Source organism: Ictidomys tridecemlineatus, chromosome X (genome assembly GCF_052094955.1).
Source record: "Ictidomys tridecemlineatus isolate mIctTri1 chromosome X, mIctTri1.hap1, whole genome shotgun sequence".
Classification (NCBI taxonomy): domain Eukaryota; kingdom Metazoa; phylum Chordata; class Mammalia; order Rodentia; family Sciuridae; genus Ictidomys; species Ictidomys tridecemlineatus.
The window spans coordinates 20,660,620-20,686,881 of NC_135493.1; the positions used below are offsets into that span (position 1 = coordinate 20,660,620).

The window sequence follows — 26,262 nt, forward strand, 5'->3', positions numbered from 1 at the left end:
GTACTTTTCCCCAAATGCTAATAGCTTAAGAGCATTAGAATAAATCTAGAGCCTTTGTCTGCCCCCGCAAGCAGAACCTCATACCTTAAGACAGAAATTGTTAATATAGTGCACTCCAAACTACAACACCCATAATACCCTCCTAGGTCTGAACTCCAAAGACAAGCGGAAGCGGGGAGGGGCTAGGAATTGTGGGTACACGGAAAAGTGGGTCTCGACTCGATCTCCCACAATCCTTTTATACTTGCGTCTCTCCGCCAATGCCAGTATTGGATTCCCCCCCTCCCAGGAAGAACAGCCTCCAGCGACCTCAAACTACAATTCCCATGAGGACAAGGGCTTGGTCCCCAGGCTTCCCTGGTGACCAATAACCAATAGGAGGTGGCCCAACGGCCGCTGTGTAGGTGAGAGTACAGCCTTGGGCCGGAGCGCGGGGCCTAGGCGGGCTAACGCGAGACGCGGAGTGGAGAAGACACTTGTACTGCGTGGGGCGCGGTGAGGGCACTCAAGCCCTGGACCTGCCGCGCCCGCTCGATTTTCTGCGGCTGTTTAAGGAGTAGCGCTTCGGTAGCCGGGGAGCTGGAGGTCAGAGAGGCAGAAAGCCCGATGGCTGTGACTGGGGACTGTGGGACTGAAGGGGCCTAAAAGGAGGGTGCTTCCGGGGCCCGTGTCTTCAGTGCCTAACTCCGCCCAGCTCCGCCTCTGCAGGGGAGGGGGTGTCGGCACAGGGAGGAGGGGGTGAGGATCAGTAACCTCAAGTCTCGGGAGCGCACCCGCGCTCTTTCCTCCGCTTCAACTTGCCTATCTTATTTGTCCATCACAAAGCGGTCAGGATCCCGCTCCCACCCCGCCACCCTGGTTTTTGCCTCTCAAGAGGACCAAAGTTAGGGTTCGTGACAGGGTCTTCCTAGGCGGCGTTTAGACTCTTTCGTACTGCTTACAGGAGTTGAGTGACCGCTTGCCTGAATTGCAGTTCAAGTTTGGGCATCCACCCCTCCCAATGCAAACATTCCCCATTTTCTCTGGGGGTGTGGGAATTCTTTGCTATGCCCGAGATTGTCAAATTTCTCTTTCTACCTCGGTGGTGGGATTAAAAAAAAGATCTCCATGTCTTTACCGACCCTTCCAGCCACCCACCCCTTCCCTAACCAGGACTTTGGAGTGGAAAGGGTTTCCCTTCAGTATCCAGAAGGGACAGGGAACTGACATCGGAAGGAATCTTGCTTTAAAGAAATAATGTGTTGAATGTTCAGTGCAGTATTCCTGGGAGACTGAAAGGCAAATTAGACCTATTTAAAAACCCCAGGGGTTTAGAGGTTTCCAGCAAAGACCGATAGCACTAATGTTGATGAACATTTAGGGGCACACAAACTTCAGAATAGAGTGACTGTGTGAAACAGACTGTATTCATTATTGTATTGTTAAAAACGCAAAAAGTGCTGAGGGGCTAGTGAAAGGACATACTGATAGGGGTTGTGGGGTTAATTTATGGGAGTTCAAGCGTAACCCAGGAAATGCTGAAACCTTGAAACTCAACTGTCTTTCAGAACAATCCTGGTAGGCTTTTTGAAGGAGGTTAATTTTAATTTGGGCTTCAAAGGAGAAAAGGGGATTTGAAATGAGCAGAGGAGAGAGACAATGCTTCCTGCTACTGGGGTTGGAGTTTAAGAAAAAGGGATAGAAGAGGGGTCTTTGTGTGACAGGTGGGCTTACCAGATTGAAGTAAGAGGTGTCAGCAGGAATATATTGGGAAATAGTGTTGAAAAACTTGGGATCATAATAACATGGCACTTTGAAGAATCCACATAGTTTGGATATTATTCTGTATCAAATAAAATTAAAGACAAAAAAACTAAGATTGGGTGATTTTTCTTTTCATCCTAGGGGAACCTGATTTGAAATCAATTCTTGAAGAACACAAAGAAGTGTGGTGGTATGTTCCAGGTGTGAGTTTAATTTAAATCTAAGAAGAAGCTTGTCTTAGAGACATTTTGTTGGTGGCTATTCTTAGCTACAATCTGTAGTTCAAATCAATTTGAAAGCGGGTGACATAAATTTATTTTCTTAAGACATGCATTTGCTTTCCTTCTTCAGCAGATTACCTGCAATGTATTCTTCTCATTGGGTGACAATAATGACTGCTATTTATTGAACCCATATAATGTCCCAGACATCATCATAAAGTACTTGTTACATTATCTTAAGTGTCTTACAATGTGTGTACTATTCCAGTTTTTTTTTTCCTAGAAGAAAAACTTAGTGTCACATAGAATATAAGGAGCTGGTTGGGGTTGTAGTGTACAGATTTCTGACTCTAAAGTCAATGCTCTTCCTGATCATGGTTTGTTCTGCCTGATCTTCTTCTTCTTCTTCCTCCTCCTCCTCTTCTTCCTCTTCCTCTTCTTCTTCTTCCTCTTCCTCCTCTTCCTCCTCTTCTTCTTCTTGAATTTCCATTTGTGGTAGAGAGATTATTATGAAGTATAGTTGATAATCCTGGCAGAAATCCAAATGATTCACTTTGAATTTCTATCAGAATGTATCTGCTGTAAAGTAGCTGCCAAAATCAAATTAGCTTAACTACTATTGCAACCATAGCTAATTGTGTCTGCCAAAACTATAGTCAGTATGGCTATTTCTGAATTAGATGATTCTCTTTATAAAATATGTTATGCCTCTGAGCAATTTAGACCTGGACAGCATTTTGGGTTTTATTTTATTTTAGCTTTTATTTATTTATTTAAATATTATTTTAGTTGTTGATGGACCTTTATTTGCTTATTTATATGTGGTGTTGGGAATCGAACACAGTGCCCTCACATGTACAAGGCAAGCGCTCCACTGCTGGGCTACAACTCCAGCCCCTTATTTTAGCCATTAACAAAAAGTGACCTGGGTGATTAGATCACCTCCATGACCTCTACCCAAACAAATTGTTGGAGGTACTACAAAGTACAAAGTATGAGCTCTCTCTGGGTCTAGTTGGGGAGATAGGTGCCCATAATTCTTAGGGGTCAGTATGTGGCTGTATAAGAGTAGGACATATTTGTTAAACATTGAGAAATTCAGCATGGCTGGATGAAGATTATCTGGGAGAAGCAAGGTATAATGGTAGAAGAATCTGGAAAGATAAATCAGGGCTGATTTGTGAAGAATCAAATGCAATGCTAAGAAGTTTGGGTATGGCCCCCTAGGCCCAGCAGCTCACCAAATGTGGGCATCTGCAAGTGGTGGTTACATTATATTTTTACAAACATTTTAAATTTTATTAGTTTTATATTTAAATGTAACTTTTAAAAGATAAATAGAATGAAGGTTAGTTAGGATCTGACTTAATAAAAATAGAAAATTAATCAATCTTAAGGTGAATATGGTAAAAATCACAAAGTTATAGTCAAAATGTGTTAAATACTGTTTATACATAGGCAACCAAAAAAACATGAAAGTGTTTTGGAAGAGGGGTTCCATGATCATATTTTCCCATTTGGATGATGTCAGTAGGAAGGATGCCTGGAGGGAAACATGACCATTTTAGGAGGCGGGTGCTCTGTTCTATAGAGATGATAAGGATCTGAGAGTAGTGGCACATGAGAACAGAAACAGATTTGAGAAACATTTAAGAGATAGCATTAGTAGGACTTGGTAGATGTGAATAGTATCATATGGGTGTCAACAGAATTTGTTTTAGAAGTCCATATGTACCCCTTGTCTGTTATCTTTTTTATTCTACAATAAGCATAATATTACCAAAACATGCTATGTTTATATGTGCATTGATGTAACAGTGGAGGCTATTTTCACTGTTTAAAAGTTGATTTTGATCATACATAATCATTCTTCCTGTCTTATTGAGTATTCTTGAGAGCTGTGGATCATGTATTCAAGACACTGATAAAGAATATGAATATGATATGTTACCCCTCACCACACTCATGTGAATGCACACACAAAGCAAGATTAGGCTTCTGGTTTCCACAGGACCCTACACTTACCTCTATTCCAGCTTGCACCACACTGTGTCTGTTTATATGGATGTTTCTGTCTTTTCCACTAGACTGTGAGCTCCTTGAGGGCAGGGACCAGGTTTCATTCATCTCCATACATGTAGCATCCAGAAACAGCATTTGGCATATAGTAGATAAGGACAATGGGCAGCTGTGAATTATTTTATTTAGAGGCCACATAAGTTCAGATTTGTGATTTATAAAAATCATTTTGTTAGTATTGGTGGAAAATGGATTAGAAGAGAGGCAGTGATTATTGGATGTAAAGAATGGACCAACGTAGTCACATGAATATAATTCAGGCCCTTGGTAGCACAGAGAACCAAATATCATGAGAAGATTACTTGTTAGCTACATTTAGTACTCTTGCTGAATAAAGTAGTAAATAAAATGTCTGTGATTTTATTAGTTAATTTTCTTATTTTTCCCACTCTTCCTTGGTTATCTTACATTTTTTCCCCACAATTTACACTTGTTAGGTCTGCCCATTGCTTTGCTCCTTTTGACAAGTTCATGTTGTTCTTGCCCCAATACTTTGCCAGGAAACACTCCTCCTCTCTACCCAAGATTCCATTCTAGGAATCACTCTCAAATCCATCTCCTCCTAGTCAGAGACACTGCTAGTGGAACAGAATTTGATAAAGCTCTTTTGGAGAACAATTTGTCAAATTATCAGAAATAACCTACCATTCAATTTCTAGGGCTCTGTTTTGAAGAAATAATCACAATGTTTCCAAAAATTTTGCTCCCAGCATGCCTTTCCCAGAGTTGTTTATAATAATGGCAAAAAGAAAAGAAGAAAAAAAAAAAGAACATCTTAAATGTCCAATACTAGGGGTTAGAATGAAACCAATTATGGTTCATCTATAGAATGAATTTTTAAGTAGCTATGTAAGTTCATATTATTAAAGTATATTTAATGATATGGAAATTTGTTTATAATATGTTAAGACAAAATTCAGGTCATAAAACTGTCAGTACAGAGTGATAGATTCCAGTTTCAATACATGCACATATCCCACACACACCACACACATCTGTGTATACACAGAAAAAATTCCTGAAGTGTTGAGTACACATAAAATATTAATAAGGGTTTGTTATAAAAGGTAAGATTATGTATGACTTCTATTTTAACCTTTTGCATATTTTAATTGTCTAATCTTTTACAATTATATATTTGTTATTTGTTATTTTTTTAAGAGAGACAGAGTGAGAGAGAGAGAAAGAAAGAATTTTAATATTTATTTTTTAGTTTTCGGCAGACACAACATCTTTGTTTTTTGTATGTGGTGCTGAGGATCGAACCCGGGCCACATGCATGCCAGGCAAGCGCGCTACCGCTTAAGCCACATCCCCAGCCCCAATATTTGTTGTTTTTTTAATTATTTATTTTTTTCCCTGTGCTACCCCTATTTCCATTGCCTTAATGTAGGTCATATGTAGGCATCACATCTAGCTTGGTTTACCATTGGCTCCAGCCTGCCTCCCTTCTAATCCATTTTTCACCAATACTGACAAAATGATTTTTATAAATCACAAATCTGAACTTATATGGCCTCTAAATAAAATAGTTCACGGCTGCCCATTGTCCTTAGGATAATATCCAAACTTCTTAAACTGGATTATAAAACCTTTGAAAATGAGCTCCCTGCTTTCCTATCCAGCATCAGTTTTTCCTCCTACAATTTATCTTGGGATCTGATGCCAGTGCCAAACACAAAACAGGCATTTAGTTCATGTTAGCCAAATGCTGATGTGAATTATATGAGTTAAAATTTGTGTGCCAGGCAATCTACTGGTATTTAATTTACTCCTCAGAATAAAAATATTAAATACATATAATAGTTTTTCCTATTTTACAAATGAGGAAGACTGATTTCATTAAGTAAAACTAAGAAAAGTTTTCATAATAAAGAGCATTGTTTAAAGAAAAAGATCAAAGTCCCCTGCTGTGCCTCAGCAATCTTCATTTTCCTACAATCCCTGCTGGTCTTTGTCAGCATGAATACAGATTTTGTACATTCCCTTGGGTAAGTTATATGTGACCACAATATAACAAGAACAGCCTCAGACTGACACAATCTTACCATGTTATGGATCACATTGTGCTAACGTACAAAAATCATTCCTTTGTGTATGTAACACTTCATGCAAGAGAGATGGACTAGCTCCAATTGCTGTGTTTTTCTTTTGGTTTTGAGATTCTGTGTTGGGATGGGGATGTCAGCAAAGAGCTATAGAAAACTGTGATAGAATTGAATGTACAGGAAACAATGTGTCTCATGGGAGCTGATGTCATTGGTTAATTTATTTTTTAAAATGTCATGTAGATGTATTTTTCAGCAATCTGTCCCCAGAGAAGACCTTGGTTGAATTCCACAGTTAATCCTATTTACAGAATACAGCCCATGTGTGCACTATATTCTTGCATTGTTAAGTGATCTTACACATATGTAGTGGATTACCATAATGGCATACAATTGAATGAATGTAGGATATCATATTTTCTCTACAGAAGTGTATCAGTGATCATATTGTCACTTAGGACCCTAAAGTGTGATCTTTCCTTCATTTTCCTCACAGATAAATATCCGTTTTAATTATAAAAATTAAATGATCTCTAAAGGACAGAAGTTCTAAGCGTGAATCATCTGAATAAACTGATATTATTTCTTAAGAAATTATCACTTTTAAATACTCTAAAAGAATCTGTGGTTCTGTTCTATGAACAAATGAGTGGAATATAGAAATCATAATTAGGGTTTCAAATCATTCTATAAATTATTGTAGGCTTACTATGTGAAAATATACACTAGATATTCAAAAATACCTCCTTTTAATGCCAGAGAAAGAGAGAAAGAGAAAACACACACACACACACACACACACACACACACACACACGAATGAACATTCAAGATTAAATGAAAGAAAGAAGATTTTAACAAGCAGACCCAACATCTAAGTAAAAATTTACTCAGCTGAAAATTGGGCTATGTGCCAATGGGAATGTATCCATCTTCCCCTCCTCCCCATCTCTTTCCTTTATGAGACATCTAGGCAAAAATGATCCACCAGATAACTGATAAGCAAATGATCTACTTCTCTGTTTACAAACAGTATGAGAGAAGGAACAGTGACTTTCTGTGCATCCAGCTCTGTGCAAACCTGGTGGTGATATTGTGAGAGTTATGACTGTGTCAGCTTTTCCAGGGTTTCTGTCTCTGCTGCAGAGATTTGGCAGACACCTCAGACAAATTTTATGTCTCTTAAATCTTCCTCAAGCTTGGCTTGGCTTTTAGATTTATATGTACAAAAAAGTGAAGTGTTTACCAGTTTGACATTTTTGAAGATCAAGACAGACTATGTTTTTTTTTTTTTAATTCAACATACACCTCAGTTTAATGTATAGAAAGGACTAATTGCTTTTTGTTATTTGTTTAAAACAGCCCTGATGTTTACTTTTCAGAAGTGGCTACTGATCATATGTCTAAACATTTATATTTCAGTCCTCAGTGTTACTTCCTCTATTTCTTGCCTGCAAAGTGTAATGTTTTGCTGAAGTCTTAATTTTCCTTTTTTTTTGCCTTTACTAATAATATAGTATAAAGCATTGTAAGCTGGGAAGTATGATGAAACAGATTGACAATCTAGAAGGAAAAAGGAGATATTTTTATTTGTTATCAGCTTTGCCTCCCCCTTTTTTTTGGTGCTCTGTTTTTCAGTGGTCTTTTAAAAATATTATTTCTTGGCATAAAAACCATAAATGAAAATAAGAATTGGAAAACTTTCAGTGACTACCCATTTACAGGGATGGTTCAAATCAAATGAAAGTTTGGCTGAAATTCAAAAGGGTTGAAGCACTGTATGGAGAACGTTATATAAACAGCATTGCTTCAGTGGTGACCTGTGAAAGATAAAGATGGGGAAATCCCCAGTAAGGGCCCTTTCTCCAGCTGCTCTTTTTATTAGCAACAACTGCCAGTGAGAATTTCCTGGGATAGAAACTGTTATGTGGTAAGGCCCCACGACTTGTTCTCCTATCATTTCTTCTACAGCTGGGTCCTCCGACATACTTCACTATGATTATTTTGGTCAGTCACATAAGATTCTAATTTTCACATTTCAGGAGACACTGAGTTTGAAATCAAGGGACATTTAATGTTCAAACTCATTCATTCAGTAGATAATGAGTACATACATAGGACCAGACCTTATACTAAGCACTGAGGATATAGTAAGGAATTAGATATAATTCCTGCCTATTCTTAAGGAGCTCATATTCTAGTGAGGAGGATAGGTGAACACTCAAGCCAGTTATCATATTCTAATGTGAAAAGGGCTCAAATAGAGATGTATGGACCAGGTGCCCTGTGGACATGGTGGAGGGGATTACTGCTGGAGTGGGAAACTTACAGACCAGACTAATTGTGCTAAATCATAAAGAATGAGTGGGCATTGCCTAAACTCTAGGTAGACAGAATGGTGCTAGGCAAGGATTCCAAGCAGAGGGACTATTAACATATAAGAAAGTCGTATGAAAAAATAGTTTAAAATAAGGTAAGATACTGAATGTGAGGCACTGGGAATGTGGGAAGAAGGATATGAGTCTGGAAAGATGTCCCATGGCCACTTAGAAAAGGAAGAAACATGCTAAGAAACATGGCTATTGTCCTATTGGTAGGGGTGACTCAGCACATGGTTTGAAAGAGAGGAATAACATGATTGTATTCAAGGATGGGCTTTATGGAGGGGGATACAGGACACAGAGTAAGTCCACTTTTTACTTTGGTAGTCTTTGAGAGGTTTTATCCTAACCACTTGCCATTGTTCAACAATGCCATTTTTGTTAGGTTCTCTTTTAATATACAGAGGTCACTTTGAATAATTGTTTCCTTCTGCACAGAGGCCATATCTTCCTGTACTCCTTTACATGCTACTTAGCTGAATATTCATTTTTTCCAATTCAAATCAGTGATCCCAGGACTAATTGGGATTTGATTATCATGAAGGAAATCAGTTTCAGAGCAATAGCTTCATTGCAGAAACATTATATTTAATGCTTGCTGAGTCAACAGGGCCAAGGCAGGCACTGGTCAGCTCTCTGTGGGGGCCAAAGGAGAGAAAGAGAGAGGCTGAAGAAATGTCAGGAAGTATTTGAAAAATAGATAGCATCCAGAATGTCGAAAATCCCTATTGTTCATGTCCAGATATGGGAAGTAAGTATAAGGGTTAGAAGTATATAAATATAAAACAAATACATGTTGAAGGTATCTGGCCAATCAGTTTTAGATTATTCTCTTTCTCTGACTCAGACACTATAAATGGCTTCCTATTATTCAAACTCTTCAGCCTGGCATTCTCTGCAATCTGGCTCTAACCTACCTTTCCAATATTTATACTTCTCTCTTAGAATTCTGGTCCAGCCATTTACTCTTTGAGATATTGGTTGGCATTCCCTCACCTACCCTGTGAGCTTGCTAAGGGCAGGAGCTATGTTTTTTACCTCTTTGGGTTCTCCCAAGTACCTAGCATATAGCAGGACACCCAAGGCACCAAGGGTTGATTACCATTGTCCCCCACCCTTATTTCCAACATATTATTGACCTAATACCTTCTGTACTAAAAATGTTTATTGAGACATTATGTGAAAGGGCTAATTGTTCAACAAACTTTTTTTTTTTTTGGTACTAGGGATTTAACCCAGGGATACTTAACCACTGAGTCACATCTCCATCTTTTTATTTTTTATTTTGTGGCAGGGTCTCACTAAGTTTCTTAGGGCCTCACTAAGTTGCTGAGGCTGGCTTTGAATTTGTGATCTTGCTGCCTCAGTCTCTCGAGTCACTGGGATTACAGGTGTGCACCCCCATGTCTAGAAACAAGCTAACTTTCAGAAAGTTGCAAGAATCACATAAGAAGTCTTATGTACCATTCACTCAGATTCACCAGTTTTTACTATTTTTCCCTGTTTGCCTTATGGTTCTCTATATAAATATGATTATTTTGTTTTGAAGCATTTGCATTTGAATAAGCCATATCCTTTACTCCTCTCCTTTTTTAACCTTTTATTATGAAATTTTCAAATATAAAGACAGAAAAGTTGAAAAACTATAATGAACACATAGATGCTCATCATTTAGATTTTATAATTAACATCTTATTATACTTGTTTTTTATGACCAATCTATCCATTTATCTATCTTATGCATTTCAAATTGAGTTGCAATGCCAATACTTTCTGAATTCTGCATATTATTAACTAGATGAACAAACTATTTTGTCTTCTGAATCAACCAAATCATTCAGTCATACCTGTACTGGCTGTGTTGCCAGAACTCTGGTCTATGTTTGTGTCTGAAATCTTTTTGACCATGGAACATGTTCTTTTATCAAAAATTTTGAAAGGCCCTCCATCTCACCTTGTGTAGCACCAGGCATATGTTTCATACATAACCAGTTGATGCTGATGAGCAGACACAGAGCTAAAAAGACAGAAAGAAACACAATAAAACCAGAATAAACTGGAGGAAGAGGAGAAAAAAGGAGTAAGTGAGAAGACCACAGGCACATGGGAGGAAGTGAAGCCAGGGCTTGAAGCACCAGGGGAAGAAGGATGCCTCAGACATTCAGTACTTCTATCTCCTACTTCCCAGCCCTCTCTTTATAAGGATAGGTTCCCAGAAACTAGGGACAATTGCTGCTTAGCAGAGCACATGACAACTCTCCTTGTTACCTCTTAGGTACCACCAATTAATTATTTATGTTGCTTCATGAATATGCAATTCAACCATAAGATATAGTTTGGCTTTGGAGGGTGTAGGTAGGCTACTGAAAATCTCTTTCAAACTCCATGTTCCAGCCAAAGAGCACATGAGTTCGATGAATACTAGTTTCCTTTTTCCTTGTAATCTTTCTTTTTAGTTGTGTTGCTTATAAATACAAGGATAGCTTTAATCTGCATTATTGAACACTTGTTTTGTGCTGAGTATTATGCTAGTTGCTATCACATCATTGATACTTTCCAATAACCTGATAATGTAGTGTTCATTCTCCATTTGCCAGATAAGAAAATTTGAGCCTTGGTATGGTCTTTTCCATAAGCCAGAATTCAGAAAATTCAAGTCTGTCTAACTCCAGAGCCTGGTAGCTGTAACCATTGTACAACACTGTCAGATGACATTAAAAAAAGCCAATGAAGTATAAATGCAAGAAAGTCTACATTCACTGTAGGGAACTCAGAATGTGACATATTCACTAAGCAAGTCCAATTTGGATCACTGAATCAAGAAATAAGTATGTCTTTAATCATTAGAATGTTGGCATAGTAATGGATTCAGATTGTTTGAGTTCAAATCCTAGTTCTAGTTCCATCACTAACCAGTCAAGTGACTGTCACAGTCATTTAACATCAGTTAGCCTAAGTTTTCTTGCTTATAAAATATAGCATATAGCTGTATGGTGGGGACCCATTAAAACAGTTAATGTGGGGCTGGGGCTGTATGTGGGGCTGTAGCTCAGTGCTTGTCTAGCACATGTGAGGCACTGGGTTTGATACTTAGCACCACATAAAAATAAATAAATAAATAAATAAACAAATAAATAAATATAATGTGTCTACCTACAATTTAAAAATATTTTTATGTAAAATCCCATACCACACCTGGCATGCAATAGATGTTCAGCATATTCTAGATCACTCTCATTCTTTTCTTCTTTTTTGTGGGGACCAGACTTCTTACCTGTAGCTTTCACTTCAGGAAAATGAACTATTCCTGAAACATTTTTTTTGAGGGTTGATTGTTCCCAAGGCTGAACAAGAACAGTTGCCAACTCTCATGTGAACCATATTTCAAAATAAGCTAGAAACATGAACCCTAGGAGGATTCAGGTGGTCCATTTCTCTGCTTCCTGGAAATTAGGGCCAAATTGTGATAATCTATTTTGGCACTAGACTAAATTTTACAATTGGCATGGACTATTAGATTTGGGTATTGGTAAACCCATCCCAGCATTTCAAGGCAAGCAAGCTGAGGCAATGAGAGAAGTGACTTGAACAATTTCAAACAGTGAAAAAAATTAGTAGAGCTCAATTCTCCTGACTCCTTTTCCAGTGTTCATTCTTTGGTTCATCTATGGGTTCTCAAGCAAGTGAAACCAAGCCTTGAAGTGTGCTCTTCACAAGAGATGGAACTGTTTGGACTCTCAGGGATTGGTACAAGTTTGATTGATTCAGAAAATATGAAGCTTTGTTCTGGTTCAAATCATTTCACTAGTTTTTTTTATTGCATTCAAACTGTTAACATTTCTTTTTTGTTTGAGGTTTAGCAAATTAGTGTTGTTTCTCCCTGTTTAGGTTCATGGTTTGGTTCAAATTCTTGGTTCTTTGAAATCTTCCTTGGGATTTTTGTTTTTGACAAAAATACTCAGAATCCAAGGTGGCTAATGACAGGAATTCATTTGAAAAGATCAGTCATGCTTGGTGACAGCTTTGTGGAGGAGCTTGGGTGGTTTAGGAAACCATTAGTGCTTACATTATGGAACCTGACATCAGGATAAAGAAACATTTCAACAGTTTTTGGTGTTTATGTTTGTATATTTTTATCAGGATGCTCTGATGCTTTCGTTTCTATTCTTGCCAATCTGGGTTGAAACTGCTGCCTCCACCTCATTGCGTTTTGGGACTCTGTCAGTCATTTTCTTGATATGAGCCTAATATTTTGACTATGGGAAAGAAACTAACTAAAATTGTCTTCCCTGTCCTTTTCCCTTTACTTTGGACTTTCTGAGGAATTTGGGGAATGTCAATTTTAAGCTTAAATTTGTGGAGTTAGTTGCAGTTCTCAAAGGCAGAGCAGCATAATCCTGCAATACAGCCTTTGTTTCTTCTTTTACCACTGTGAAAGTCTAGGGTAGGCCCCTTGCAGAACCTGAAATTGGGCTAACACCTTTCCTAGTGGCCCATAATGCCACAGGTGAAGCTGTGGTAGACAGTTGTAGTGATGAGGCCTCTGAAGAACTGTATCCTGCCTGCTTGGCTTTCTGCATGCCACAGGATAGCAAGTTCTGATGCTAGGGCTGCCAGTACCTTTTCGAATTCTTAACTGTTTACCTAAACAGATAGAAAGCTAGAGTTGCAGCTGTGGTAGTAAAAGGGCTATTCCTAATATCTTTCTTTCTAAGAGGAGGTGAGATTTGGGATGAACCAAGCAAGTATTTCTGATTAGAAAGTTAGTTCTCACTTTAGATTCATTCTCTTTATTCTTACCTCTCCTTCCTCTCTTCTCTGCTCTCTTCAGCTCTCTTCACTTCTTTCCTCCTAGCTCCTTCTTCTCTTCCCCATTTTATTGGCTCATTTGGTCTTAGCTACCAGTCACTTAATGCTTTGTGATTCACAGAATCCATTTTCTCCATTGATTTAATATAGATTTTGGATATACATTTTAATGGCAGTTCAGTAGTGGATATGACACTCAAAAGGGCAATTAGAAAAAAAAGTTTTCTTTCTTCTTGCAAAAATTGAGCTAAGCACTTGCTTGAGGACACAGATGGCACTGGAGGGGGCCAAGAGGAGCTGACATATGATATTTCTGTTATAGCCCCCACAATTTTTTTGGTTGCTTCAGATTTGGTCCATGTGGATAGACACATACTTGGGTAACCATCATACAGATGGAAATCAGTACATGTGGGATTTGGCTGAACCAAAGGTCTTCAAACATTGTCTGGATCATTTAGTGCCCCAGGTGTGGCCACCCCAGGACTTCGTGTGCTAAAATTGTGTCCCAGCTTAAGCCAGCTGATCACTGTATATATAGTATCAAGGCAGCTTGGAGTCTTATAAAGCATGTCTTTGGATTTTTACCTTGTGGATTTAAATTTAGTTAATCAATTCAAATCCTTTCTCACATACTGGACAGAGAGGATGTACCAGGTAAATAGAAAGATTTAACAAAAGGAGATGCTTGACCCATAGTTTGCATCCTAGATGGGGTGTAATACCAGAACATATAAAGAAAAATGGACCAACTTCCAGAAATGAAAGATAGAATTAGAGGGCTCCAGTCTCTTTAAGATGCTTTTGGTATATTATATGTCACATTTTAAATTTTTTAAAAATTCCCCTTTTGTGGAATTTTAAGAACAAACTGTTCTTTTTAATTTCAAAATTTGAAGAGTGAAGCAATGTTTAATGAAATTATATTGGCCCTTTCTTTTTATTTGCCTTATATGAGAGAAGTGCCTCACTTCAATCATTTAAGCAGAACTTGTTTTCGGTGTAGTAATAATAATACCATACAACTGAATATCCCTTTATAATTGACAAAAGTCTTGTCATATCCATTATCTCATTAACTTTCACAATAATCCCATGAAGCAATCAAGATAAGTAGTATTATCTCCTATAAATGAGGGAACTTAGGCTCAGAGAAGTTAAATGACTCATCCAGGATCATACAGCTAGAAAGATATAAAACTGTAACCTGAACTCAGGTTTCCTGATACCCACTCCCAATGCTCCTTCGATTGTGTCGTGTTCCCTCCCTAAGAAACTATCTGCTTTTTGTTCCTACTCATGATTACTTTTAAAATATGTCTAAAAATGTGCTTCCATTTAGCAGATGAGTAAAACTGAAGCACTTAGAGGTAAAGTGACTTCTTATAACTAACAAGTGGATCCTTCATCGAGCACTTGGCTTTTTACTTTGACTTTAACTGAACTGTTTTTAGGTAGTGATACATTTTTTTCAGTATTAAATATATGCAGGAAAGTTGTGTGATCCACTGATTATAGGTGTGAAAGCTGCACCTGGGGAATGGGACAAGGGATGAAAAGTTAGCTTAAAATAATTAGCTTCTTACTGTTTCGTTAAGAGATGTCATGTTCAATAGAATTTAATTTCTTTATACTTCCTTTGCTTCCAGCCTTTTAAATACAATTCTTTAGGGAAAATTAGCAAATATTCATTCTGAATGTTGATTTCCCAGGAACAAGGGTAGCCAGAGGAAAGAGAAATTGGAGGGGCGACTTTCTGTGCCCTGTAAGAGTGGGCAAGCTTTATTTTGTTTAGAGCTGCGAGCTAAGATTTCTTCTGAGGCATGCAAATCGTAAAGTTCTGATTTGTCAACTGCATGCTGTTTCTTTAGGCACTGATGTATGAAATCCCGAACGAATTCTCCGATGAACATACTGCTAATTGCTTCTCCACCTGCTCTCCAACCTCCTCTACCCCACCCCCTCCACTCCCAATTCAGCCTATAAGTGTCCGTCATTGGAGATGGATGGTGACACATGCAGTAATAGCAATTCATAAAAGCCAGTTCCAGCCCTTGTCTTCAAGGCTCCTGGATTTTCCACTGCCTGCTTTTGTGTAAGTGAAGTGGATGGAAGTGCTACTGGCATCAGAATCCACCTCCTTATGCTCCGTTGCTAGAGCTCAGTTCCTCGGCTGGAGCTGAGCTAAACAGAAGCATCGGATTTGAGCTGAATTGGGCTTTTTTTTTTCCTCAATGGGGAGGTGGGTTAGGGATAGTGTGTAGTGGGGATTTGGGGTGCTTTGGCTTTTCTTTTTGTGGAGAGAAGAGGGTAAAGAGAATAACTCACAGTAGGATACAACGTGAAACTGTTCCCTGAAGAGTGTCACAATGTTCCTGGTACAATATACAGGTATAGTATGTTTCATTTTATCTGAAATTTCCCTTTTGTTTCAAAGTGCATTTCTCTCTCTCTTTTTTTTTCCTCGCAGTTCAACTGTACTGAAGGACAAATAGGATTCTAATGAGCTAAACAAAATAGCTGCATAAAATATGCCTGCCCCTAGCTATAATGTTAGTAGCAGATTGCTGGGTAAAAGCTGGGTTTTCTGTTAAATTGGTAGTCCCGATCCCTAAATTGTGCACGCTTCTCTGCTGTTTTGTTGTATTGAATTTCTCAAGTCTTAGGTCTGCAACTGGTAGTATGTGATACAGCTTAGAGTGTTTGCACAGAAGACACAGTGCTTTGGAAGCAAAAAGCAAATTTTAAACACTTAGGTTATTGTGCTTCTCTTGAGTTTTTTAACTCCTGTTTTTATTAATTGGTTGTATAGATTTGTCATATGGATAAGAGTGAGAAAACTTCAAATAGGAAGCATTCCAGAGCACATCTGTTTGGTAAATTTTATTTATTTTCATTTCATTATTAAATTCAGGTTGATGAACATTATATATTATTGTTTGTTTATTCTCCTGCTAGAGGAAAAGTGTTGGAAACAGCAAGGCTAAAAATGCCAGCCTCAAACCATCTGTATTATAAAATATCTTTGGATCAGAAGTGTCCCTTAAGTATTCTTGTAGGCTGTCAGAAAAATACTGGTTCATAATATTGAAAAACTTAAAGACTCTGATCAGATATTTGTGAACATTTTTTGAAAAGCTTCTTATACAGCAGTTAGATGGAAAGAAAGGACCCTTGCAAATGAAAAACTCTGAGAAAGTTTCACTTTCTTGCAAACAGAATGGAACAGAAGCTTAGTTTCTCCAAACACATGTTTTGATAAGTTCGAATATCATTTATTGTCAAGGACTTTCATGTCCATTCTTGCTTTATTATCCTTAAAATATTGTGTTCCTGTGCTAAAGAGCTAAAAGATCATGTTCTGTTTTGATGTGTGGTTTGACAGTTGATTTCACTCCTCATTAATTGGACAGCATACAGATGATGTGGAGAAGTGAGTGAGTGACAATATTTCAAGGTTACGTTGAAGAGCATACAGTGAACCTTAGTGCCTGGACCAACAGCTGCTGAATTGAATTGTCTGCAATTAAAGCAACAGCAGGTTTGTGTAGTCTCCCTGCAGTCCATTTATTTGAATTTATAGCTTTGGTTTCTTTTTTGGGTATCAGTTGGTGTGCTTTGCTAAGTGTTGGAAAGTTGTGCTTGCTGGATGTCTTCCCTATACTCCAATGCATGCTTGACTCTGGAAGAGCCATCTCTGTATGTTTGGTTGTGAGAAGTTGTTGAGGTTTTTCTCATTTGGTTAAAACCACAGACTGTCTTATTTTCTCCACTACAAAATTAAATAGATATATTCTTATGGAAAATATTGTTTTGTTCAATAAATAGAGGTTTCTCATGGAATGATGTTACTGGTTTAAGTTTCTGGCAGTGAAAAATACTGGATTTTGTTATGCTACTGAATTACTGTGAAAAACTTCTCTATAATAATAAAAATGTTTATGTTAAAATACTTGATGACATTATCTCCTTGCCATCTCAATCCCAAGGTGACCTAATGAATAACATGAAACCCAAATAGGTGACTTTTGTGACTGAATTTTATTTGTGTGTCAATAGTGAATACATATTTAATTTCTTAATGGTTTTACCCTACTAAAATTATAATTACAATATAATTGTTGGTTATTGAATCACAGTGAATGTTGTATGAATCATTTATACAGTGATTTAATATAGACTGTCTTAGTTTGTTCTTATAACAATCCGGGTGACAACCGTAGTGATATGATCTCATCTTATAAGTAAGAAAACTGAGATTCAGAGGATAAGTAACTGGCCTGATGTCTCACATCTAATAAGTGTCAAGACTGAATTCATAGGTTATAGCATCTGATTAAAAATCTGTAGTTTTTACTTTCTTACATGACACTGTCTCTCAGATGATGAGACCAGGGTAAATTTGACTTACGTTACTAGTCAAGAAGACTAAATGGAGTTATTTACTAAAAAACTATATTATTTGATAGAACTGTAGGGATTGTTTTCAGAACTATTTTAATCCAACATTTATTTTAAGTGCCTTCCAGATTTATTTTTATAGATACTTAAGATACACTAGTATTTTGATTAATGTATACATCAATATGAATGAAAATAGAAATTTGAAGTTTTGGGGAAAGGAAATGTTGTCTAATACAAAAGGTAATGTGAAATATTTTCCTTCTAAAAAAGCTAATTGATTTCAGTATTCTGCTCAATGATCTTATAAGATTGTTTTCATAAATGTGTGTATATTTTAAAATATTCTGGCCATGAGTGTCAAATACTGTTTTTAAAATTAGAATATTTTGTCCAGATTAAATGAAAAATATAGCTAGTTCAGTTTCACTCCTTTTTTCCTCTTTGTTTCTTTTTCTCTCTCTTGTCAGCCTTTCCATCTTTTTAAATTCTCAATGGTTTCTCACTTTTAAATCCATTACTTTTAAGGAAAAAAATTACTTTCTGTCCTACTGAAAAAGGGACTATTATTTAAAGCTGCACTATCAATTCTGCAAATGAACCCAGGTATCCTACTAGGTCTCTAGAAAAACTTTTTGTAAAACCTCTTAGGGGGGCTGGGGATGTGGCTCAAGCGGTAGCGCGCTCACCTGGCATGCGTGCGGCCCGGGTTCGATCCCCAGCACCACATACCAACAAAGATGTTGTGTCCGCCGAGAACTTAAAAAATAAATATTAAAAATTCTCTCTCTCTCTCTCTCTCTCTCTCTCCTCTCTCACTCTCTCTAAAAAAAAAAACTCTTAGGAAAAATGGAATTTTAAAGAAGGACAACTCTTCTACAGCATTTGACAATATCTGAGAATGTTATCAATAAAATGAGCCAGAGATAGGGCAAATGTTGTTATAAGCTGTTCATGAGACTTTTAGGAAGATGGTAAAGATGGTAATGGGTATATATTGTCTTGTATACCTCATAATGAGAATTTATCTTTATTCTAAGATGATATTTTTATACTTCAGTGCATCTTAAAGTAAAGCAGGACATATTATTCCCTTCTGATAAAAGAAGAAGAGGGCAATAGAAAGCCCTTTCATTGTTCTTTAAACTTAAACGATCTTTGACACTTAAAAAAATACAGGAGGGAATTGTGGGGAATAGGTCAGTATTAGAGAAGGGAGAACTAGGAAAACTAGGCATGTGATTGGAAGCTCCATATTAAACTTGTTTTCAGATAGGAATTTTCTGTGAAATTGGAAGCTCGGGCTAACACCCTAATGTGCCAATGCTTTTCCTGGGAACAAGCACTCTGTATTTAAATGAAAAAAAGGAGCTTATAGGGGCTTTTAAAGAAATTGACATTTTCTTATTGGTGAAGGAAAAAAAGCTATCATTTGCAAAATAATCACTTTTCCCCTGAACTGTTTGAGGCCAGGATAAATTGGAGAGGGGTGGATTTCTGTCTGGTTGTTTGGGGAAGGGAAGTTGAATTGTCTGGTGGATTTTCTTCTTTATACACTTGTAAGTGTATTTTAGAGGCGTGAAGGGCAGGTCTTATGGATGGGAGTATAAGGGTTAGTATATACTAGCCAACGGTGTGCTGGAGCCTGCTTGCACTAGCTTAAGGAGATCACTATGAATATTTATAAATTTAACTACTTAATTTATACCTTTTCCAAAAAGGACTTAATGTATTCATTATGAATAATAATCAAGGCATGCTGTCTATGCAGGACATTTATACTGCAGATGCCTCTTGGGCTGCTAAACTATACTGATTGACATCCCGTAAACATAGCAGTGATACATTCAAGGGTTATTAAACATAACACAGTTAGTGTCCCCCTCCCATACATATACATAATAATAAGTTTAGCTAACATTTATTGAATGCTTATTCTATGCAGGGCCATATTGTAAATACCTTATGTATATGAACTCAAAAACTTTCCAGGACTCTCATTAAATAGGTAGTATTATTTCCATTTAAAGCTTAGAAAAAATGAGACCCAGACTTTAAGTAAACTGCCTACCAGGTAACATTGTTAATAGGTACCAGAATCAAGGTTTGATCTCCAAAAACTTGTCCTCAGAGCCCATGCTCTTAACCCACTGTGTAATATGTGGTGTGTCTTTAAGAGCACTTCATTGAAGGTGTTTGCCCAAACTGTGCCGTGCAGAGCAGATATACCATTGTCCATGACTTTGGAAGACTTGTGCAGCACAATGTTGTCTCCTCACCAGACTGTTAAAGATTTTTTCCGTTCTCTCTGACCCTCCTCATTGGTACTCTGTTCACAGAGTCATAGAAGATCATTGCATCCCCAGCAGTTTCTAAAACACTGCCACTACTAATGTTCTTTCTTCAGATTTTTGGCTTTGTTTTAAAAATCTTTCATGTTCTGTTGCTTCTATCTTGATTCTCAGCCTTTTGCAACAAGAAACATTGCCAACCAGAGTGTAATTTTTCTTCTATGCAGCCAAATGACCAATCATAACACATCTTCCCAGCATCTACTCTCGCCCCACTCCATTTTATGCATAGCTGTTACAGGGTTTTTCCTAAATGCAGATTTTATCCTGTCACTCCTCTCCTCAGAAATTTTCTAAAGGATTTTGTTTTTTTTGTGCAGGGCCATGTTGTAAATACCTTATGTATATGAACTCATCAACTTTCCAGGACTCCCGTTAGGTAGGTAGTATTATTTCCATTTAAAGCTTAGAAAAATTGAGACCCAGACTTTAAGTAAACTGCCTACCAGGTAACATTGTTAATAGGTACCAGAATCAAGGTTTGATCTCCAAAAACTTGCAGAGCCCATGCTCTTAACCACTGTGTAATATTTGTGAATGCCCATTTGGGGCATTCACAATCATCCATGGTCTCATCCCAGCCACCCAGAAAGCCTTTACACCCTGATCTTTCACTATACCATGCAATGTATATCCTATTTATTTAGCAGCTAGACCACTTCTGGGTCACTGGGTACACCCCCAATTTTTAAGCTCTGTACATTTCTCTGTGCTGTTCTCAAAATATTTATATTACTATTCTTGCACATCTCTAAGAGCCACTTGATCCTTAAGGTTCAGTTCAAATCACATCTGCTACTGTATCATAGTACTTATTGTCTGTCATCCACCAGTAGGCTCAATTCTTGGTCATTAACCATATTTTATTGATCTCTTAGAGCAAAGCCTAGTATCTTGCACATAGTTACCTCCCACATAAATATTAGGTGCAGCTGTAACAACAAAGAGGTTTTTCTCCTCTTCTGCTAGCTCCAGGTTCAGAGCTGTACCATAGCCCAAGAGTTCCAGAAGTTGAATGGGTACATTGCTTCTGTTTTATGTATATATTTTAGGATATTGGTTAAAATGAGTTGTTTCTGTTTCAACTATCTTCTTGATTTTTTTCCTCTATACTCATCCTTGCATGGTTTGATTATACCTTCAAAGCTCCTTCTTTTGTCTTTGTGGAATAACCTTTCACTTTTGTAGAGAGAGACAGACTTGCCTATGTACATATATTAATGCTTAATCATACAAGAAAATTAATCTGTATACATAAAATGATAATTAGAAATTTTATTTTTATTGTCATGGTTTTAAGATATGTGATACTTTTAAATTTAAATTTATTTTAATATAAAATATAAAACTGTACATATTAATGGGGTACCATGTGATGTTTCAGCACATGCACATACTGTAAAATGTTCATATCAGCAAAAACATCTATCCCCTTAAACATTTATCATTTCTTTATGGTGAAAACCATAAATACTTTCTTCCAGATATTTTTAGATATATTGTACATAATTGTTATCTTTAGTCACTGTACTATGTGCACACCAGATTTCTTACTCCTGTCTACTTGTAACTTAGTATTTTCTATGGATTTGATGTTAATTACATTGTAGAAAAAATATTGTTGAGATGATTTGAATTTTTTGTTTTGGCACTGAAAGTCTAGGTCTTATATGATGTCAACCCAGTGCTGTCCAATAGAACTTTTTGCAATGATGAAATATTCTGTATCTCCACTGTCATCACAGTAGCCAGTAACCACTTGTGGCTATTGAGGATTGAAATGTGGCTACTACAACCAAGGAACTGAATTTTTAATTTTACTTACGTTTAATTTAATTGAAATTTAAATAGTCACATTGGGAGTGCAGATCAAGAAAATCTGGTTAGGGTGGGCATGGTAGCACATACCTGTTATCCCAGTGGCTTGAGAGGCTGAGGCAGAGGATATCAAGTTCCAGGCAAACCTCAGCAATTTAGTGAGGCTCTAAGCAACTTAATGAGACCCTGTCTCAAAATTAAAAAATGACTGGGATGTGGCTCAGTGGTTAAGAGTCCTGGATTCAATCCCCAGTACAAAAAAAGAAAAAGAAAAGAAGAGAAAATTAAGTCTGGTTATCCAGAAGTAGTAATTTTCTTAGGGGTCTAGATGGCCACAGTGATGATGGTATTGATGTATTGATGGGCAATCAAACTGGAATGTTTTTTCCTTTGACTTATAAGGAATTGCATTTCTTAAGGATAGTTTAAATTTTAAACATGGCCTAAAGTGAGTTATTCTCAGAAGTGATTTAACAAATTATGATCTCAATTAAATTTAAATGAGATCTAAACTCTGCATTTCTCATCAGTACTATTTTTCTCATCATATTGGCTTGCCGTTGAGAGCTGGCTGTTAAGCCTTGATTTCTAAGCTAGATAAAAAAGTTGAGTTAATCAGAAGAAAGAGCACCTAGCTCCAATGTTCAGGTCATAGACACTTTTTTATACATTTTGGCTCTTGAAGACCCTTTCATTGTTTTCTTTTGGTTTGTTCAGTCCTTTAGCTACACATGACTCACTACTTTTCAGCTTCCATTTCTCACTCTGACAGGTCTTCCCTATACTAGTAGTGTACCCCTTTCAAGATTATTTCATTATTTAAAATACCATTAAATCTTTGGAAGAATTTGAATCAGAAATATAATGTAGTCTCAATATAAAGAGATATAAATCTAGTCCTGTGTTTTATTACTACATGGAGTTCACATGTATTAAGTTTTTTTCCCACTAGGGACCTTAAAAAGAACCTAGCATCAAAATCTATAGTATTGGGAAAAAGTCACACGTGTAGAGCAATGTACTTGGGTATTACTGTCTACAGAAACTATATGGTAAATAATTATGCCTGCTTGACCTGCCTCTCTGTTGCTTAGATCCCAGTTCTTTGTATTATTTTCAATTGCTACAATTTTTTAGCACATCCTGAAATTCCCTTATCTCCTTCTGCATTCTTCACTTTCTTTAGCTCTGCTGTTTTCAATGGACAGCAGACTGCCTCCCCTTTTTTGTACCATTCATACTAGCTTCCAGAATCCATTGTCATATTCAGCCTCCCTGAACTGCCTTGAAGTGTTCAAAGTGGGCCACTCGGGGCCACCCTGCAGCACTCTACAAATAGGTTCTTTTGTTTTGAGGACTAAATAGATAATACCTCAGCTACAGTTTTGAGAAATGTGTAAAGACAAAACCCTCTGGATCTAAAGGAAATTTAAAAATTTTTGCTTCTTCCTTTCCTCAGACTACATCTACATTTTTCAGTGGTATTTTTTCTTTATTTAGAAATCCAGACCTTTCTACTTTTAATGAAAATGTTCACTCTGATCGGGACTCTTCATAATTTACATCAGAATGAAAAAGAAGGGAAATGTGCTTTCAAGGCCTACTATAGGATGATGCAAGTATCTTTACATAAATTATTTCATTTAATCTTCAATCAGCACTCTCAACAAATGTTAGTTATGCTTCTTACTCAAGGCTGTTTATACCACTAACTGATTTATAGCTCTGTCTCTAAACACTCCAAAGCCTACATTCTTATTTTTCTTTTACACTTATATGTATAATTGTGAATGGTTGTCTCTATTCCTAGCCCTGTTTGTGTGTGTGTGTGGGGGGGGGGAATGGTGAGAGAGAGAGAAAGAGAGAACACAAAGGGAAAAAGTAGGATTAGAAGTTTTCAGTACTATGGTGTTCCCTTGCAAAAATCCCAGATTAGTGAAAGTTGGAGAATATAAAGAAAACACTTTCTGCATTAACTGTCTACTGAAAAGGAATTGTGATGTGCTCAATTAGAGTTTCTAAAACATTGTAAATAATGCCTTCTTTAGATTCTTTATACTTCTGCTCATTGCCACTCCTGTTCCCTGCCCTAGACTGCTGACCCTTGCTGCCAAACATGGTTGGCATTTTCCCAAACCCTGCCCTTGGGTTTGGAGGTGGGACAGAAACTGCAAAGAACCACAGCCGTTATGTACTCAGCTGAATTATGAAAATCTGCCCAGCTTATTCAGTGGAAGTTGTTTAACCTGAATTCACCTTAATGTGTTATAAAGAAGTTGATGAACATAAAAATAATTGTGACAATCATATTGAATAAAAATAACAGTAATCTTCATGTAAGTAAGGCGGACTATTCTGGAAAAGTTTTTCTTGGGTGGCATACATTTTTTCTTGGTTATAAGTATGAAACCAATATATTAAAATAAATAGATCATCATTAAAAGTCATTTGATTCATGCTTTTATAAATCTACAGGTGATGGGATAGTAAACTATATTTAGAGTGTGCAATATGATATACTATTTAAAAAGCCAATATGGTTTTGAGTAACTGACATAGATATGGACAAATAACTTCTAAGAGCAAAGTAGTGAGAATCCCTTTTTAATTGGTAATAAGACCATGCTCAAGTTTCTGTTCTCTGGAATTGAGATGCTTGAAATGGAAAAGAGCAATTGAAATGCTTAAGGGATCTGGGGAGAGTGGTTTATGAGGGTGGGACACAAAGTAAATACAATAAATACAGCTTGAGTAGTTCGTGAATATTGGCGCTCACGGCTATTTTGAGTGGTGTGAGTAATAAAGAGCACAATCTGGCAGAAAAAGGGATAAGCACAGGCAGAAATATGACCATTGGAGAAATGAGCCTGGGATTCCAGTAGTAGCTCTTCCCTCTCAAATAGTGTTCCCTGAGTGCCCTACCCATGGGCTTTGTGAGGCTTTTAACAAGAAGGGGAAGAAATGGTCTGGGAAGAAATGGTCTGAAGGAATTGAAGTGAAAAAGACATAATTGTTCTGTCAAATATTTACGGCGAGGGATGGGGGCTGTAGCTCAGTGGTAGAGCACTTGCTAGCATATGTGAGGACCTGGGTTCAATCCCTATGATTGCAAACAAAAATTAAGAAACAAAACTCTCAAGTCAGTAAGACACCAGAATTGATTCATAGACAGAATATGCTTTCTGGGGTATTATTGCACAGTAGGGGGATATAGATAATATTTATACTGCACATTTAAAAAGCTAGAAGAAAGAATTTTGAAAGTTTTCATCACAAAGACATGAGAAATGTTTGAGGAGATAAATGTTTAACCTGATTTGAATATTGCACAGTGTATATGTGTATCAAATATTATAAGGTAGGTAATCCATTAATATGTACAGCTTTTATGTTTTATGTATATTAACTAAAATAAAATCAATAAAAATATTTGCAGCTATTTAAAATAAAAATAACCCCCACCCAACAGTAAACTCTCCAGAACATTTCTTTGGCTGTCCTCACATCAAGGCCAGATAAAGCACAAGCTGAAGAGAAGAACCTCACTCTAACATGGAATATGATCTAAGGCAGTGCCCTTCTTGGACCTTCTCCACAGAGATTTATTACTGGAAGTAACAGAAGGGCTATGTTGGAACATTAGAACACAGTTCCAAGACATGAACTCTGAGGTTGGGATTTATAGTAAGGCTCTGGTGTACTAACTGGACAATGAGTACAATTTCACTGCAGATGTTTTCCATTTGTGACTTTTGATGCAGGGTTTTTGTGTATGCCTAAGAGATCAGTGAATCAGGATTAGTAAGTCAGGACTTCTCAGCTTTCACCTACTATGCATGTTTTATGGACTTTACCAATCCATTCAGGGAGATACTTGAAGCTGTTTAGCCATTTCTGATCCCCAGGGCACTATTGGTAAGCTGCCCTTCCCAGGATATTAAACTTTCCCTTGCTATTGTGAAACAGATGATAGATAAGCAGCTTTTCTCATAGTAACTGAACTTCCCTTTTTTCAGTATAGAGTACTTTCCAGTAGTTTAAAATTATAAAGTGGAGTAGAGACTGCTATCCCATGAGGTTTTAAATCTAGATCATAATAGACCAACTGCCAACTTATTTCCCTTTATGATCCATGTTAAAGTTATTGACAGAAAAGCATTGCAGAATGGAGTGCCAATTTCTTATGGCATTTGTGGACTTATGCCAAAATATTTGAAACCTTCAGCCAAATGGTTCATTCTGGAGTGTTGGGAGCAACTTGTAAAAATGAGCAGCCTATATATTCCATGTCTGATGAAAAGACAGAGGAGGGTGGAAAGAGAGAACAGAAAAAAATCCAGAATGATTTGTAACTAATTAACATAATGCTTATTAGTATTAAATATAATGTAGGATATTGTTCTTATTAACAT

General features: G+C 37.1%; 1 protein-coding gene across 9 annotated transcripts in view; it reads left to right on the top strand.

The window, feature by feature from the left end:
* The first annotated feature begins 303 nt into the window (after positions 1-303).
* Positions 304-26,262, top strand: part of Enox2 (ecto-NOX disulfide-thiol exchanger 2) — a 298,128-nt gene continuing 272,169 nt past the window's right edge. For 2 of the 9 annotated variants that reach the window (XM_078034279.1, XM_040285393.2), the window contains exons 1-2: positions 304-585; positions 1,885-1,944. Coding sequence is in view for 1 of the 9 variants with exons in the window: in XM_040285374.2 (XP_040141308.1) it covers positions 15,650-15,671 (22 nt within the window). In the remaining 8 variants the exon portion in view is untranslated. Of the gene's footprint in view, positions 586-1,884; positions 1,945-15,345; positions 15,672-16,092; positions 16,157-16,693; positions 16,822-26,262 lie in introns of those variants that run through there. The other 7 variants (XM_078034278.1, XM_013356058.4, XM_040285387.2 and 4 more) reach the window with 6 other exon arrangements.